At 34.1% G+C, this 13,980-nt stretch overlaps 2 protein-coding genes across 4 annotated transcripts in view; one reads left to right on the top strand and one right to left on the bottom strand.

Moving 5' to 3' along the window:
* EAF2 (ELL associated factor 2) overlaps nucleotides 1-13,717 on the bottom strand; it is a 34,786-nt gene extending 21,069 nt beyond the window's left edge. Inside the window, exons 1-2 of the mRNA XM_079155350.1 lie at nucleotides 13,552-13,717; nucleotides 5,499-5,593 (exon numbers count right to left, since the gene is read on the bottom strand). Coding sequence (XP_079011476.1) covers nucleotides 5,499-5,593; nucleotides 13,552-13,657 — 201 coding nt within the window. The 5' untranslated portion in view covers nucleotides 13,658-13,717. The remainder of the gene's footprint in view (nucleotides 1-5,498; nucleotides 5,594-13,551) is intronic.
* Nucleotides 13,718-13,865: 148 nt separating this feature from the next.
* IQCB1 (IQ motif containing B1) overlaps nucleotides 13,866-13,980 on the top strand; it is a 59,178-nt gene continuing 59,063 nt past the window's right edge. For 2 of the 3 annotated variants that reach the window (XM_079155306.1, XM_079155305.1), the window contains exon 1: nucleotides 13,866-13,970. The gene's annotated coding sequence lies outside the window, so the exon portion shown is untranslated. The remainder of the gene's footprint in view (nucleotides 13,971-13,980) is intronic. The other variant, XM_079155308.1, reaches the window with a different exon arrangement.

Genomic DNA, 13,980 nt, shown 5'->3' with positions numbered 1-13,980 from the left:
GTGAGTTCAAAGCCAGCCTCAGCAAAAGCAAGGCACTAAGCAACTCAGTGAGACCCTGTTTCTAAATAAAATACAAAATAGGGCTGGGGGTGTGGCTCAATGTTCAAGTGCCCCTGAGTTCAATCTCCAGTAGAAAAAAAAAAAAAAAGAAACAAACAAAGAAAAATTGGGCTGGGGATATAGCTCAGCTGGTAGAGTGCTTGTTTCATATGCATAAGGCCCTGGGTTCAATCCCCAGCACCACACACACAAAAAAAGTTCTGAACAAACAAGATATATAGGGAATGTTCCTCAACATACTACAGGCATTTATAATAAATCAATAGCTAGCATTATACTGAATGGGCAAAAAAGATTTCTAAGATCTGGAACAAGACAAGGATGCCCACTTTCACTACTTTTATTCAACAAAGTTTTGGAAGTCCTTGTCAGAGCAATCAAACAAGAGAAAGAAATAAAGGGCATAGGAACAGGAACACAGTAAGTTAAATAGTCACTGTTTCTGGATGACATAATTTTATATGTAGAAAATCCCAAAATTCCACCAAAAAGAACTATTAAAACTAATAAATGAGTTCAGCAAAGCTATAGGATATAATATCAGCATGCAAAAATAAATAGCATTGGGACAGGGGTTGTGGCTCAGTGGTAGAGCGCTTGCCTAGCAAGTGTGAGGCCCTGCATTTGATTCCCCAGCATCACATAAAAACACTAAATAAACAAAATAAAGGTATTGTGTCCATCTACAACTAAAAATAAAAAAATTAAAAATAAATAAATAGCATTGCTGTATGTCAATAGTGAATTATTTGAAATAGAAATCAAGAATGCAATCCTGTTTGCAATAGTTACAGAACATAAAAATAAAATACCAAAAAGGTCAAAGATCTCTAAAATGAATATTATAAAACACTAGTGAAAGAAATTGAAGTGGACACAAAAAAGTGGAAAGACAACTGGTATTCATGGATTAGAAGCATCAATATTGTTAAAATACCCGTATCACCCAAAGTAATTTATGGATTCATCTGAGATGACTTCATCTCAGAACTAGAATTGTTTTTAAAATTTGTACAGAAACACTAAAAAAGTCAAAGCTATCTCGAGTAAAAAGAACAAAGCCCTAACTGACTTCAAAGCATACTACAAAGCTATAGTAATCAAAACAGCATGGTACTGGTGTAAAGAAAAAGACATTCAGACCAATGCAACAAAAGAGAGAAGCTAGAAGTAAACCCGCACATTCACAGTCAACTAATTTTCAACAAATATACTAAGATTACTCGTTGGAGAAAGTACAGTCTTTTAAATAAGTGGTGCTGGGAAAACTGGATATATAGATGCAGAAAAATGAAACCAGACCCCTATTTCTCATCAGTTACAAAGATAACTGAAAATGAATTAAAGACCTAAATTACTACGAAACTACTAGATGGGGGGGGAAAAAAAAACAACAGAAAAAATGCTTCAGGACATTGGAATGGACAGGGACTTTTCGGACAAGACCCCAAAAGATAGGAAACAAAAGCAAAAGTAGACCAATTGTATTATGTCAATTTAAATAGCTTCTACAGAGGAAAGGAAACACTCAACAGAGTGCAGAGACAACTTAAAAAATAACAGAACTATTTTCTAATAAGAGGTTGATTTCTAGAATATAAAGGAACTCCAAAAACTCAATAGCAAAAAAACAAAACAACAAAAACAAGTAACCAGATTAAAAAATGAGCAAGAGACTTAAATAGATATTTCTCAAAAGACATACAAATGGTCAACAGGTACATGAAAAATGTTCATCACTAACCCTCAGGGAAATGCAATCAAAACCACAAATACTACCTCACACCCAAAGAATGGGTTTAATTAAAAACATTAAAGACAACAAATTCTGTCAAGGATGTGAAGAAAAGGGAAGCCTTGCATACTATTGATGTTGTGTAAATTAGTACAGCCATTATGGAATTGCCTAAAAAATTAAAAAACAGAATTATCATATAATCTAGCAATCCCACCACTGTGTACATATCTCAAGGGAATAAACCTTGTACCAAAAAGACATGTGCAATCTCATGATTATTGCAGCACTATCTACAATAGCCAAAAAACAGAACAGTAAGTGTTCAATATGTGATGAATGGATAAAGAAAATGTGGTACATATCCACAATGGAATATTAGTCAATCAAAAAAAAAAAGAATAAAATTCCATGTGAAAATACAGATGGAATTAAGTGAAGTCAGTCGGGCACAGAAGACAAATATCATATCATCTCATTCATATATGGAAGCTAAAAATGTTGATCTCAAAGATGTTGACAGTAGAAAGATGGTAATCCAAGGCTGGGGGTGGTGGAAGATAATCAATGGGTACTAAGTTACATTAGATATGAGGAAGAAGCTCTGGTGTACCACTGCACAGTAGGAGGACTACAGATAACAGTAATGCACTATACATTTTAGCAAGCTAGAAGAAAGGATTTTGAAAGTTTTTGCCAGAAAGAAATTATATCAGGAGATAAATATATTTAACCTTGTTTTAATCATTATATACTGTATGTATGATAAGAGTGAAGCAGGAGGCATCACAATACCAGGCCTTAAAATATACTACAGAACCATAGTAACAAAAATGGCATAGTATTGGCACCAAAACAGACATGTAGACCAATGGTACAGAATAGAAGACACAGAGACAAACCCACATAAATACAGTTATCTCATATTAGACAAAGGTGCCAAAAATGTTCATTGCAGAAAACACTCCTCAACAAGTGGTGCTTGGAAAACTGGAAATCTACATGCAGCACAATGAAATTTAATCCCTATCTCTCACTGTGCTCAAAACTCAACTCAAAGTGGATCAAGGACCTAGGAATTAGACCAGAGACCCTGCACCTACTAGAAGAAAAAGCAGGCCCAAATCTTCATCATATTGGCTCAGGACCTGACTTCCTTAGCAAGACTCCTAAAGCACAAGGAATAAAATCAAGAATCAACAAAATGGGATTGATTCAAACTAAAAAGCTTTTTGTCAGCAAAGGAAACAATCAATAACATGAAGAGAGAGCCTACAGAGTGGGAGAAAATCTTTCCACATGCACATCAGATAGAGCACTAATCTCCAGAATATATAAAGAACTCAAAAACTTAACACGGAAAAAACAAATAACACAATCAATAAATAGGCGAAGAAAATGAACAGACACTTCACAGAAGAAATACAATCAACAAATATATGAAAAAATATTCAAAATCTCTATCAATTTGAGAAATGCAAATCAAAACTACTCTAAGTTTTCATCTCACTCCAGTCAGAATGGCAAATTATCAAGAATACAAGCAACAATAAATGTTGGCAAGCATGTGGGGGAAAGGTACATTCATACATTGCTACTGGGACTGCAAATTTGTGTAACCACTCTGGAAAGCAGTATGGACAATTCCTCAAAAATTAAATGGTGGAATAGAACCACCATTTGACCCAGCTACCCCATTCCTTGGTTTATACCCAAAGGACTTAAAATCAACATACTACAGTGATGAAGCCACATCAATGATTAAGGCAGCTCAATTCACAATAGCTAAACCCATGAAACCAACCTAGATGCCCTTCAACAGATGAATGGATTTTTTAAAATGTGATACATACACACAAAGGAATATTCCTCAGCCTTAAAGAAGAATGAAATTATGGCATTTGCAGATAAAAGGATGGAACTAGAGAATATCATGCTAAGTGAGACAAACCAATCCCAAATAACCAAAGGCCAAAGGTTTTCTCTGATAAGTGGATGCTGATCCATAGTGGGGTGTGAGGGGTAGGGAAGAATGAAGGAACTATGGATTGTGCAGAGGGGAGTGAGGGGAGGGGTGGAGCAGCAGGGATGGAAAGGACAATAGAATGAGACAGACATTATTATCCTATATACATGTATGACTACACTACTGGGGAGACCCAACACCATGTACAACCAGAGTAATGAGAAGTTATGCTCCACTTGTGTACAATGTGTCAAAATGCATTCTACTGTCATGTATAACTAATTAGAACAAATAAATTAATTTAAAAAAAAGAAAAGTAAGAAAAAATGACATTTCTAACTCAAGGACTATGAAAAATAGACCATACCACAAAGGATTTATATTTTTATGCAAATAGTATTTGATAGTGTTACCTGGATATATCTAGAAATTTTAAAATAGGCAAAACTTTTGCTTAAGGTTTCCCTGACCTAGTCTTTTTTTTCCAACCCTTTCCCCATATTACAGGTTGAGTGCCCCTAATTTGAAAATTCAAAATCCAAAATGCTCTAAAATAAAAAAAATTTGAGTGCCAACATGACACCACAAATGGAAAATTCTACACCATGAAATTTTGTTTTATGCACAAAATTATCACAGATATTGTATAGAATTACCTTCGGCTATGTGTGTAGGTACATACAGAAGATGGATAGATTTCACATGGGTCCCATTCCTAGGATATTTCATTATGTATATGCAAATATTCTAAAATTTAAAAAATCAGAAATCTGAAACAATTCTGGTTCCAAGCAATTCAGGTAAGGGATATTCCCTGTACTGCTAAAAGCCCTCCAAAACTACAAATCTAATCATATTATTTAGCTTAAAAACCTCTCATTTCCCTAATGGCTATGGGATAAAGTTCAAATTCTACATTACAACATAAAAGGTACTCACAATCTGATCGCAACATATCTTTCCAGTTTCTATTCTTGCACTTTGCATTATACTGTGTTTTACTGCATATTGTCCACAAATTCCATAAATTCCTTGTTCTTTCAGCATTAGAGCCTTTCACATGTTGTTCTGTTTGAGTAATTATATTCCCTATCTACCTATTAAAATCCTATGTCCTTTAAATATTTTCTTTGTGAAGTCTTTAAAGAGTTTATAAGAGAGTATTTGATTCTACCTACATGCTTGCACAGGGATTGAACCCAGGGGTGCTTAACATCCCCAGCCCTTTTTTGTATTTTATTTAGAGATAGGGTCTCGTTAAGTTGCTTAGGACCTTGCTAAATTGCTGAGGCTGGCTTTGAACTCACAATCCTCCTGCCTCAGCCTCTTGAGCCTCTGGGATTACAGGTGTGCGCCACCGCACCTGACCAAGTCTAGATGTTTTTGTGTCTGTCTGCTATAACAAATTAGGACTAGAAGGCCAAAAAAAAAAAAAAAAAAAAAAGGAAGGTGTTATCCCTAGCTAAGAATATAAACTATGGCTCATAATAGGAATTAAATAAGTATTTATTTAGACCTCCAATTTTTTCACATCATTTACTCTTAAAACTATTAATTGGATTAATATTTTAAGATTATTTCACCCCAAATAGTTTAAAATAGCTTTTGTTGCCTTGCTGTGCTTATTAACTACTTTAACCAACCATCATTATGTGCACATGCAATTATTTTCATTTAAATTCACTGAAAATTCTGCAAAAAAGATCCTTTTTAGTCTTAATCTAAAAAAATACTTACTTCTATATTTGGCAGAGTTATTGTCACCTGTTCACCTTTGCCAACCTCAAGGTCTCCTTCACAAGAAGTGTCAATAGAAGCAGGTTTGAAATCATCTAAAATTAGATACAAATTTGGATTTTTATAAGATAGAGCAATACCTTGATATAAAAAATATGAGCATGTCCCAATGTGGTAATTCAGTTTTTAAAAGTCAGTAATTAAAATGGCTTTAAAAAGTGTTCATATTACAAATAAACTACAACCAAGTTTATTTCTATATGCTTAATTCTGAGAAAAAAAGAGTTCTACTCTAAAAATAGTATTCATCAATGATAGAAACTTGTTCAGACTCAAACTACTCTAAGATTTTCTGCTAAAAGCCAAATAATTTCAGTGTTGCTGACAAACTTATATAAGTAGAATATTTTTAATTTTCAGTCTTTTTCTCTCAAATTTTTCTTAAACTACCTTTGGTGCCTACTACCATTTGTATAGCAGAATAAGATGAATGAATACACAGTAAAGTATTAATGGGGAAACTTCAAAAAAAGCAATCTTTTTAGTTTAGTGGTTTGAATTTTTCATGGATAAGTACATCATTAAAGGATGTAGAAATCTTCCACTTCAGAAGATTCTAAAATAGGGGCTGGGGATACAGCTCAGTTGGTAGAGTGCTTGCCTCACAAGCACAAGGCCCTGGGTTCAATCCTCAGCACCACAAAACAAACAAACAAACAAACAAAACAAGAGTAAAATAAATTTTATATGTGAATTAAATCATAGTTCAAATGATGCCATTAAAATCTATCACTTAGAAGGAATTCAGGATGCTGACTATCACAAGCTAAAACAAGCTTAAAAACTTCTCAGATATGAAAGCCATTAAAAATTATACCAAAGTACATCAATGACTATAATAATTTTGATATTTAATTTCTCAGGTTACAATAAGTGTTTAACACTTTATTAAAATACACCATACATACAAAATAGAACACAAACCATAAACTTGATGAACTTTTACAAAATGACAAGTATAAAACTAGTGATGAGATCAAAAAATAGAATATGGGAATATAGCTCAGTGATACAGCATCCAAAGAACATGACCAGCCAGCCCCTCGATTTATCTTTATGTTAATGTTACACAACAAAGTTTGAAAGGCAGAAGTCTAAATCCAAACTTATGGATATGCATTAATGTAGTGGGCAGATCTTGGGAAAGGAGTACCCTTAATATTCCTAAAATCAGCACTGCCCATAAAGGAAAGACTGGCTCTGCTTTACAATGACAATTACAGTGGCCAATGCTTATGAAACATTTGCTATGAGCCAAGCATCATGCTTAATGCTTTGTATTTAACTTTTTAACTTTTTGATTTTGAAGTGATTACTCTGAAAAGAAATAAAATCCATTCCTCTATTCCTTAAACAATGTAAAATGAATATAAAAAATTCACAGTCTTTATAACACATTCTTTGTGCTGCTTTAATTCAAAACTGAATACATGCAAAACAATTTTTAAAATCTCAATGCTTATTCCCATATTTTAAGAAACAGATATAAAAACATAAGCAATATGAAAAATGTAAGGTTGGTTTATAATGTATCCCTGAGAAATCAAAGGACAAAGATTAAATGGAAAAAAAAAAAAAAAAACGAGTTTGTTAGTAGTATCAAGCTAAGTGAAAAAGATGAAAGACAGAATGAAGGTGTTAAGTTTTAGATGCTTGAATGAAGGTTTTGACAGAGAAAAATAAATGTTAATGTCAACTGATGAAAAGGCAGTGATATTGAAGAAAAATTAGAATGGAACTTGAGTATGAGAGAGAGGAGAAAGTAGAAAGCAGAAGTCATAAAAACCTAAAAAAATGAATAAAAATGTAAAACAAAACGACAACAGCTATTAGGTATAAATCAATTTTAAGTTTTTCCTAATCACTTTCATCTTTCAGCTTCCCAACAATTCTGTGAAGCAGCGAATAACCCTTTATGACAGATAAAGGAAATGGGGGGTACAAGAAATGAAGTCCCTGCCCATAATGAGGCAACTATTATGAACTAAAGGTAGAATATGGAAGCACAAAACCAGTTAAAATAAAAAGATGAGAGGTTGGCTAAGATATATGAACATCAATAGGTAGATAAGAAAACTTCAATTTTGAGCTTGCAGATATTATTTCTGAACTAAAGTGAGAGCTGAAGTTCTTTTATAAAGATATATACAATGGAGATGCCACTCAAATCTTTCACAATTTATAAATATCTTTCCTTATTCATAAATATCACACAGGGTGGGAGCTGTAGCTCAGTGGCAGAGTGCTTTCCTAGTATGTGTGAAACACTGGGTTCGATCATTAGCACTTCATAAAAAAATAAACAAAATAAAGGCAAGGTGTCCATCTACAACTAATAAAATTTAAAAAAAAATACCATCATGCCCTATGTCAGAAACCATAGTAATGAACTTTTTTGGTCTTCAATTTTCTAATTTTAACTCTCCTTCAAGGTCTGCTCATCAACTTAAGTATTCCTCTACCTCCTTCACCACTGATATCTAGTCACTATATCTTCTTTCATAATATCATTCAGAGTCATCTCCTTCCATTCTTTGTGCTGCTGTTTGAAGACAAACTAATTTTCAAACTACTACAGCCAGTCCTGCTTTTCGCTGCACTTTTGTGCTCTTAGAATTAGAGTTCTATTTCAGAATTCTTCTTCCTGGAAGTCATTTCCCTATTGTCTAGAATCCCAAATTCTTTTTCCCTCCTGAAGCATTTACAATGACATTCACCAAAACTTAACATAAACTTAATATAAACTACCTGGTATTATTATGTTCTTTGTGAACATGTCCTATTGGACTGTAATTTTTTTAAAGCACAGAAATGTGGTTTTTGCAGTCTTTTAACATAATAGCTGTATGAAAGATCCTTGTAGCTGAATTGAGTTTATATTGCTCACACTTCTCTAAACAACATCTAAACTTATTTTAAGTATATATAAGGCAAAATGCAGTTTGTAAAAAATAAAAAATAATAATTTTAAAAAAGTATATCTAAGGTGCTAAATTATGTGTAAAATATTTGTTTTCTCATTATTTCATATGGATCATATTCATGTCTACTTAAACAGTTAATTGTTTCAGCATAGATACTGCTGTATTCCTACTATTCTTTTCACTAGTACACTTCTGTTCTCACACAGTGCAAACACTACTTAATATATGACAAAGATTTGTCTATGATAATTACTAAGACATTAGTTATGGCATCCTAGAGTAAAACCATGGCCCTCTGACCTCTGATATTTTTCTGAAATGACAAAAGGGAAATACAAAGAGAGATGACTGTCATTTAACTACAGCTAAATGATGCTGTAGAGGAGAAGCCAGTTAGATAACCCAGATGGTACAGCAGAACCATAGGAACCACAATGACTTAAAAAATAAATAAGCCCAGTCTTAGGAAGGTAACCACACTCTGCTCCAGCCAACTGCTGCCAAGAGGAGATATGGGCTTGATGGTTGCCAGGTAACTTTCTGATTTTTTTAGATAAGGTAGAAACCTAGATTTAAAAAAAAAAAAAAAAAAAAAAAAAACGCCAAAATGGCTTTATTTGAAATGAACAGAAGATTAATGTTTAGCTATGCAGTAAAATCATTTTTAAAATATTTAAAAGCAGAAGAGAAATGATCAAGAACCTATTCACTTAATAAAAAGAAGACATAAAAGACATAATTAACAAGGATAATTAAATAGAAAAATTTTGAGTTTTGCATCAAGATATTATTTTATTTATTTTTTGTGATGTTGGGGATTGAACCCAAGGCCTTGTGCATGTGAGGCAAGCAGTCTATCAATTGAGCTATATCCCCAATTCGATGATATTATTTTAATGAAACACTTGAAAAATATTTAAACATGATAAAAATCTGTACACATTCTAAAATCAGCATATTTAGTGGTATAGATGTACAAATATGGTCTCCATGCTTTTAGATCACAATCTCACAGCAGAGTGACTTAAAGAGGTACAATTTTAACAATATTTCCTCTTTTACATTTTAATCCCTTTGCCAAATAGCAATTGGGTCAAGGAGGAAATCAGGAACACAATAACATCCTATGGGGGAAAAAACTGGAAATCGAGATTTTTATATAAAAGACCCTGATTTTTAGGCATTTGCAAGTACTTAATTCAAGATAAAACAATAATTACAAGGACCAAACAAAACATCTCTAACCTCAAACTATAATCTGTTAATCTTAACCTCTCTTTTAGGGTTTAAAAAGTTTTTTTTCTTTTCAACATATTATCACTTTTGATTTTCACAACAAATCTTTGAATGAAATATTTTCACCACATTTTATCAATGGGAAACCCCTTTAAAATAATGAAGTCAATAAATGATCAAGTTAGGAACTCAAATCCCTAGTCTATCCATTCATATGACATAGCCTCTTTGTCTTATATCCAGATTTGTGAATAAGGGTGTTAGGGGTTAAGAGATAGTCATAAATCCATATGAAAACTTAACAAAAATTATAGACCAGTTTCTGTTCCCTTTCACATAAAAATACATGTGAGAACATACCTATCAAAGATGGTAAAATTTCAAAGAGTTCATAGCCTCCTGCAGCCTATATAGATACCTACTGTACATGAGATTAACTGCAAAAGACAGAAATGTACTCAAAAGATCTTTAGCTTTACTTAACAATAAGCATGAATTTATCATCAATAAGTCTACCAAAACTATTCTGGACCTATTTGCAATTCTAATTATCCAGTAGTTAGAGAATTAAATGTTCCACTTTTTATTACTTGTTATATCAAGAAGTACAGATTTTTCTTTGCCTTCGAACACGTTATTTTTTTAAAATATACTTTTGAGTTTCAAGGAGTTATATATATAGTTCTATAATTAAAGAATTTGTTGAAGAATTTCACATTCCTGCTTTCCATATTCTCTAAATGTCAAATGTGTTCTCTAAATTGATTAATTTATTTTTTAGTTCTTACTTTGAGATTCCTATCATCAATTCTACCATTGATTATTCTCTCTGGATTTCCTTCATCTATGTTAATTTCTTCGGGTTTCAAATATAATTACTAAATTCATGAAAAATAGGAAAACATTTTCTACTGTTGTGTTTTACCACTTCTCAATTGTTTTGTCTGTAGCATCAAACAATGTCAACATCTTTTTATAAAAGAACCCACAATTACTATTGTCAATTTTTTCCTACAATTCGACCTAATTCAACTAACTCCAAAACCCATACTTTTCCCATATGCCATCTTGATCAAAGAACCTTAACTATAAATATAACTTTAATCTATTTTTCATTAGTGTAATTTCTGACATGTGCTCACACTAATGCTTTATTTACTACTTTTTGAGGGGCAGGTCCACTTAAAGACAATTTTTCTATAGTCATTGCTCATCATAATTCCATGACAGCAAAAAGTGGTGCCACTGAAAACTTGGAAATTTTATAATTCATTAACCTTTATCTGAATATAAACTGTAAAACTAATACTAGTCCAAATCCAAAATTAATTCTAGTGAATTCTGTTATTCAGACTTTTATGCATTGAATCAACTACTCCTAATCATTTAGTTTACCATTCTAAGAACATTCTATACCCTCCCTACCACATACCATACTATCTTTTTAATAAGTCTAATTGTCAAGGTGTGATAAATCCTTTCTGAAAGTTTATAGTAATTACATTCACTGGCACTTCCTATATATACATTAATATAAGTCTTCAAAACTAATCATAACTACAGTTTATTTTTTGCCATCTGTGCTTTGTTCACGTTATCTTAGTTAATCCTTACAAAAATTATGAAATGTAGCTATTATTATTACCATTTTACACATAAGAAAACTTGGGCTGAGAGTTCAGAAAATGTTGCCAAAGTGTATGTGTGTATACATATGTATGTGTGTGTGCACCTATGTGTACATGGGTTGGTGTGTACATATATACATATATTTTTTTTATGTAGGGGGGAAGGGAGAGAAAGTAGAGGCCAGTATTCCCAATCAGGTTTTTCTGAAGCCTTAGTTTATTAGACTAGCAAAATCTCCCCTGAACATAAAGACAGAATACTATTTTCTCTCAAATTACATTAGCTTGGGTGTTAGTTATAAATTAGAGATACCTGCCCTGTGTATGTGTCAGATTCTCTATTCTATAGTTTCCATTCCCTCACTCTAGGTTCTTAGGAGTAAGGATCACCTAGGCGAACACCCATTCTCAAGGAAAATGACAGGTTTTATTTAAACAAATCTAAAATAATTCCATGGCATTACTATGCTTGCTTCAACAAGAAAGAGGGGAAAAAGACTGAAAACATTTTTAATGTGTTCTACATAAATAAGTGTGTGTTCAAACATCTAGGTTTATTATTGTTACTATTGTTGTTTTGTTTATTTTATTGTCATTCTTATATCTGGATATCTAACTCTGACTTTGAAGATTTGATTCTGGGATATTAAGAACCTTCATAAATGAAACACTTTGAAGCACTAGCAAGGAACTTGTCAAAGGCCACTTTTTTTATTAATTTAATTTGGGGTTTATGCCCTTAAGAAGAGACAGTATACCCAAGTTATATAAAAATATATTCTAGAGCAATTGTACAATCTTAAACCTTATCACTTGAAAAGTTAAAAATGAATACTTCTTAATAAAAGTTAAAAATTACTGCATAATTGAGAAAGAAGAAGAGAGGAGATACTATGAGAAAGAGGAATGTAGAAAACAGATAAGAACAATATCTTGCTTTGGGAAATGGAACTGAAGAGAAAGAGAAACTACAGAGCCTGCACAGCACTGTTTCACTACAGAGCATGGCCATCCAATAAAGAATAAACAGGAACAGCTCTGAAGATCTTCTCGTCATGTTTCTCCCCAATTGTTCTACAAAATGGATGTTAATTTTGCTTAAGAAAACCGTTTCATAAAATGTAAGCATATCCTTGGAAGGTTAAAAACATTGATTCATCTTACATTTACTCTGAGCTAGTATAACTAGATTGTCTACAATCTAAAGTAAACTTTGGAGACTGAATTTTAACTGGGTGTTTAAATTGAACCATAGACGTTTCAGAGTAAAGCTTATAAAGGTCTCTTTATGGCCAGCCTGAGAGAATAACTGCAAAAGGTGGAACTATGAAACAGTAAAGAAGGGCTTAACTGAGCTGGAGAAAGGAAGTGAAAAAAATACCTGCTTTACTACTTTGCATAGAAAAATAAGAGGTTATGATTCAATGATCTAAAAATTTCCTTCCTGCTCCAGAATTCTATGAGGGCTATTATGCAAAAAAAAATGAATGTTTTACATTCGAAATCATATATGCTCTATTTTTCCTTCCTGTCATATCAGCCAACTATTAAAACAACAATCCTTTTTACCCACATTTCAATGTAAATATAAAACGATAACTTAACATAACTAGTTCCAGAGGACATAAAGAAAACCAAAGGGGAGAGATCATGGCAAGATAAAAATCTTCCCAATAAAGAAATTAGTAACACACCTTCAAATACTTCGATAATCAGTATTTAATAACTTAACAAAGAACTCTGGGTTCCCAAAGAGAGAGACTGAGATAGTTAAGAATTTTTCCACACCAAGAAAGTAGTAAATGAAAACCCTCATCAGACAGAAGTGAGAAAAATGCAGAAAAGAAAGACTGTCCCAACAGCTTTAAGGCATTCATTCCCTTTGCCCTGCATTTGGTCCTTTGTTCTCTGTCACCTTATTATTTTCCTTTCCATTTCTGCCTCATTCATTTGTCATGGTAGTCTCCACAGTCACCCCTGCAGATCTCCACAAAGTCTCCCTTCCCGTCTGTTGGTCACCCTTAAATGCGCCCAAGGTTTACCCACTCCAGACAGGGTAGTGGTCACGCCGTACCCGCTCCACTTCCACCGCCAGAAGAGCGTGGGGGCGGGGAGGCTGTGGGAACGGAACCCAGGGGTTTGTGTCTTCACGAGCCCAGCCAAGAAGGAGGCGCCCCTTTCATCCCCCCGACAGTCCTCACTCACAGCGAATAGTGTGGAAGGCGCAGCGCGGATGCTTCTCGAAACTCTCGCCTAACTGGAGAACTCGCTCGTGACGGTCAATACGCGAGAGTCCCGCTGGTCCATTCATCTTTGTCCACTGGCTCCGACTTTGCCACCCCTACCATCTGCCACCTCAGCCAGAAGCTGCAACCCTACGGCGGGTCCTCAGCGCCGCCACCACAAACTCCGCCCCTCGCCCAACGTGCACCACCCCGCGGCCGCCCTTGGAGCTCTGATTGGCTGCCTAGTGACGAACGCCCCGCCCCTTGGCTCGGAGACTTCTGGTCCCGCCCCTAGACCCCTTCCCGCGTAGGGACGCACGCCGCCTGGCTGGGGCCAGCACGCCGTGGTGCGTGGTGGAAGTAGGAATCTGTGGTGCAGGATCGCGAAACCAGGATGAGGTAACTGACC

Source organism: Sciurus vulgaris (assembly GCF_902686455.1).
Source record: "Sciurus vulgaris genome assembly, chromosome: 10".
Lineage (NCBI taxonomy): Eukaryota > Metazoa > Chordata > Mammalia > Rodentia > Sciuridae > Sciurus > Sciurus vulgaris.
Note: the sequence above shows the minus strand (reverse complement) of the source record. Positions and strands in the feature narration are given on the sequence as shown.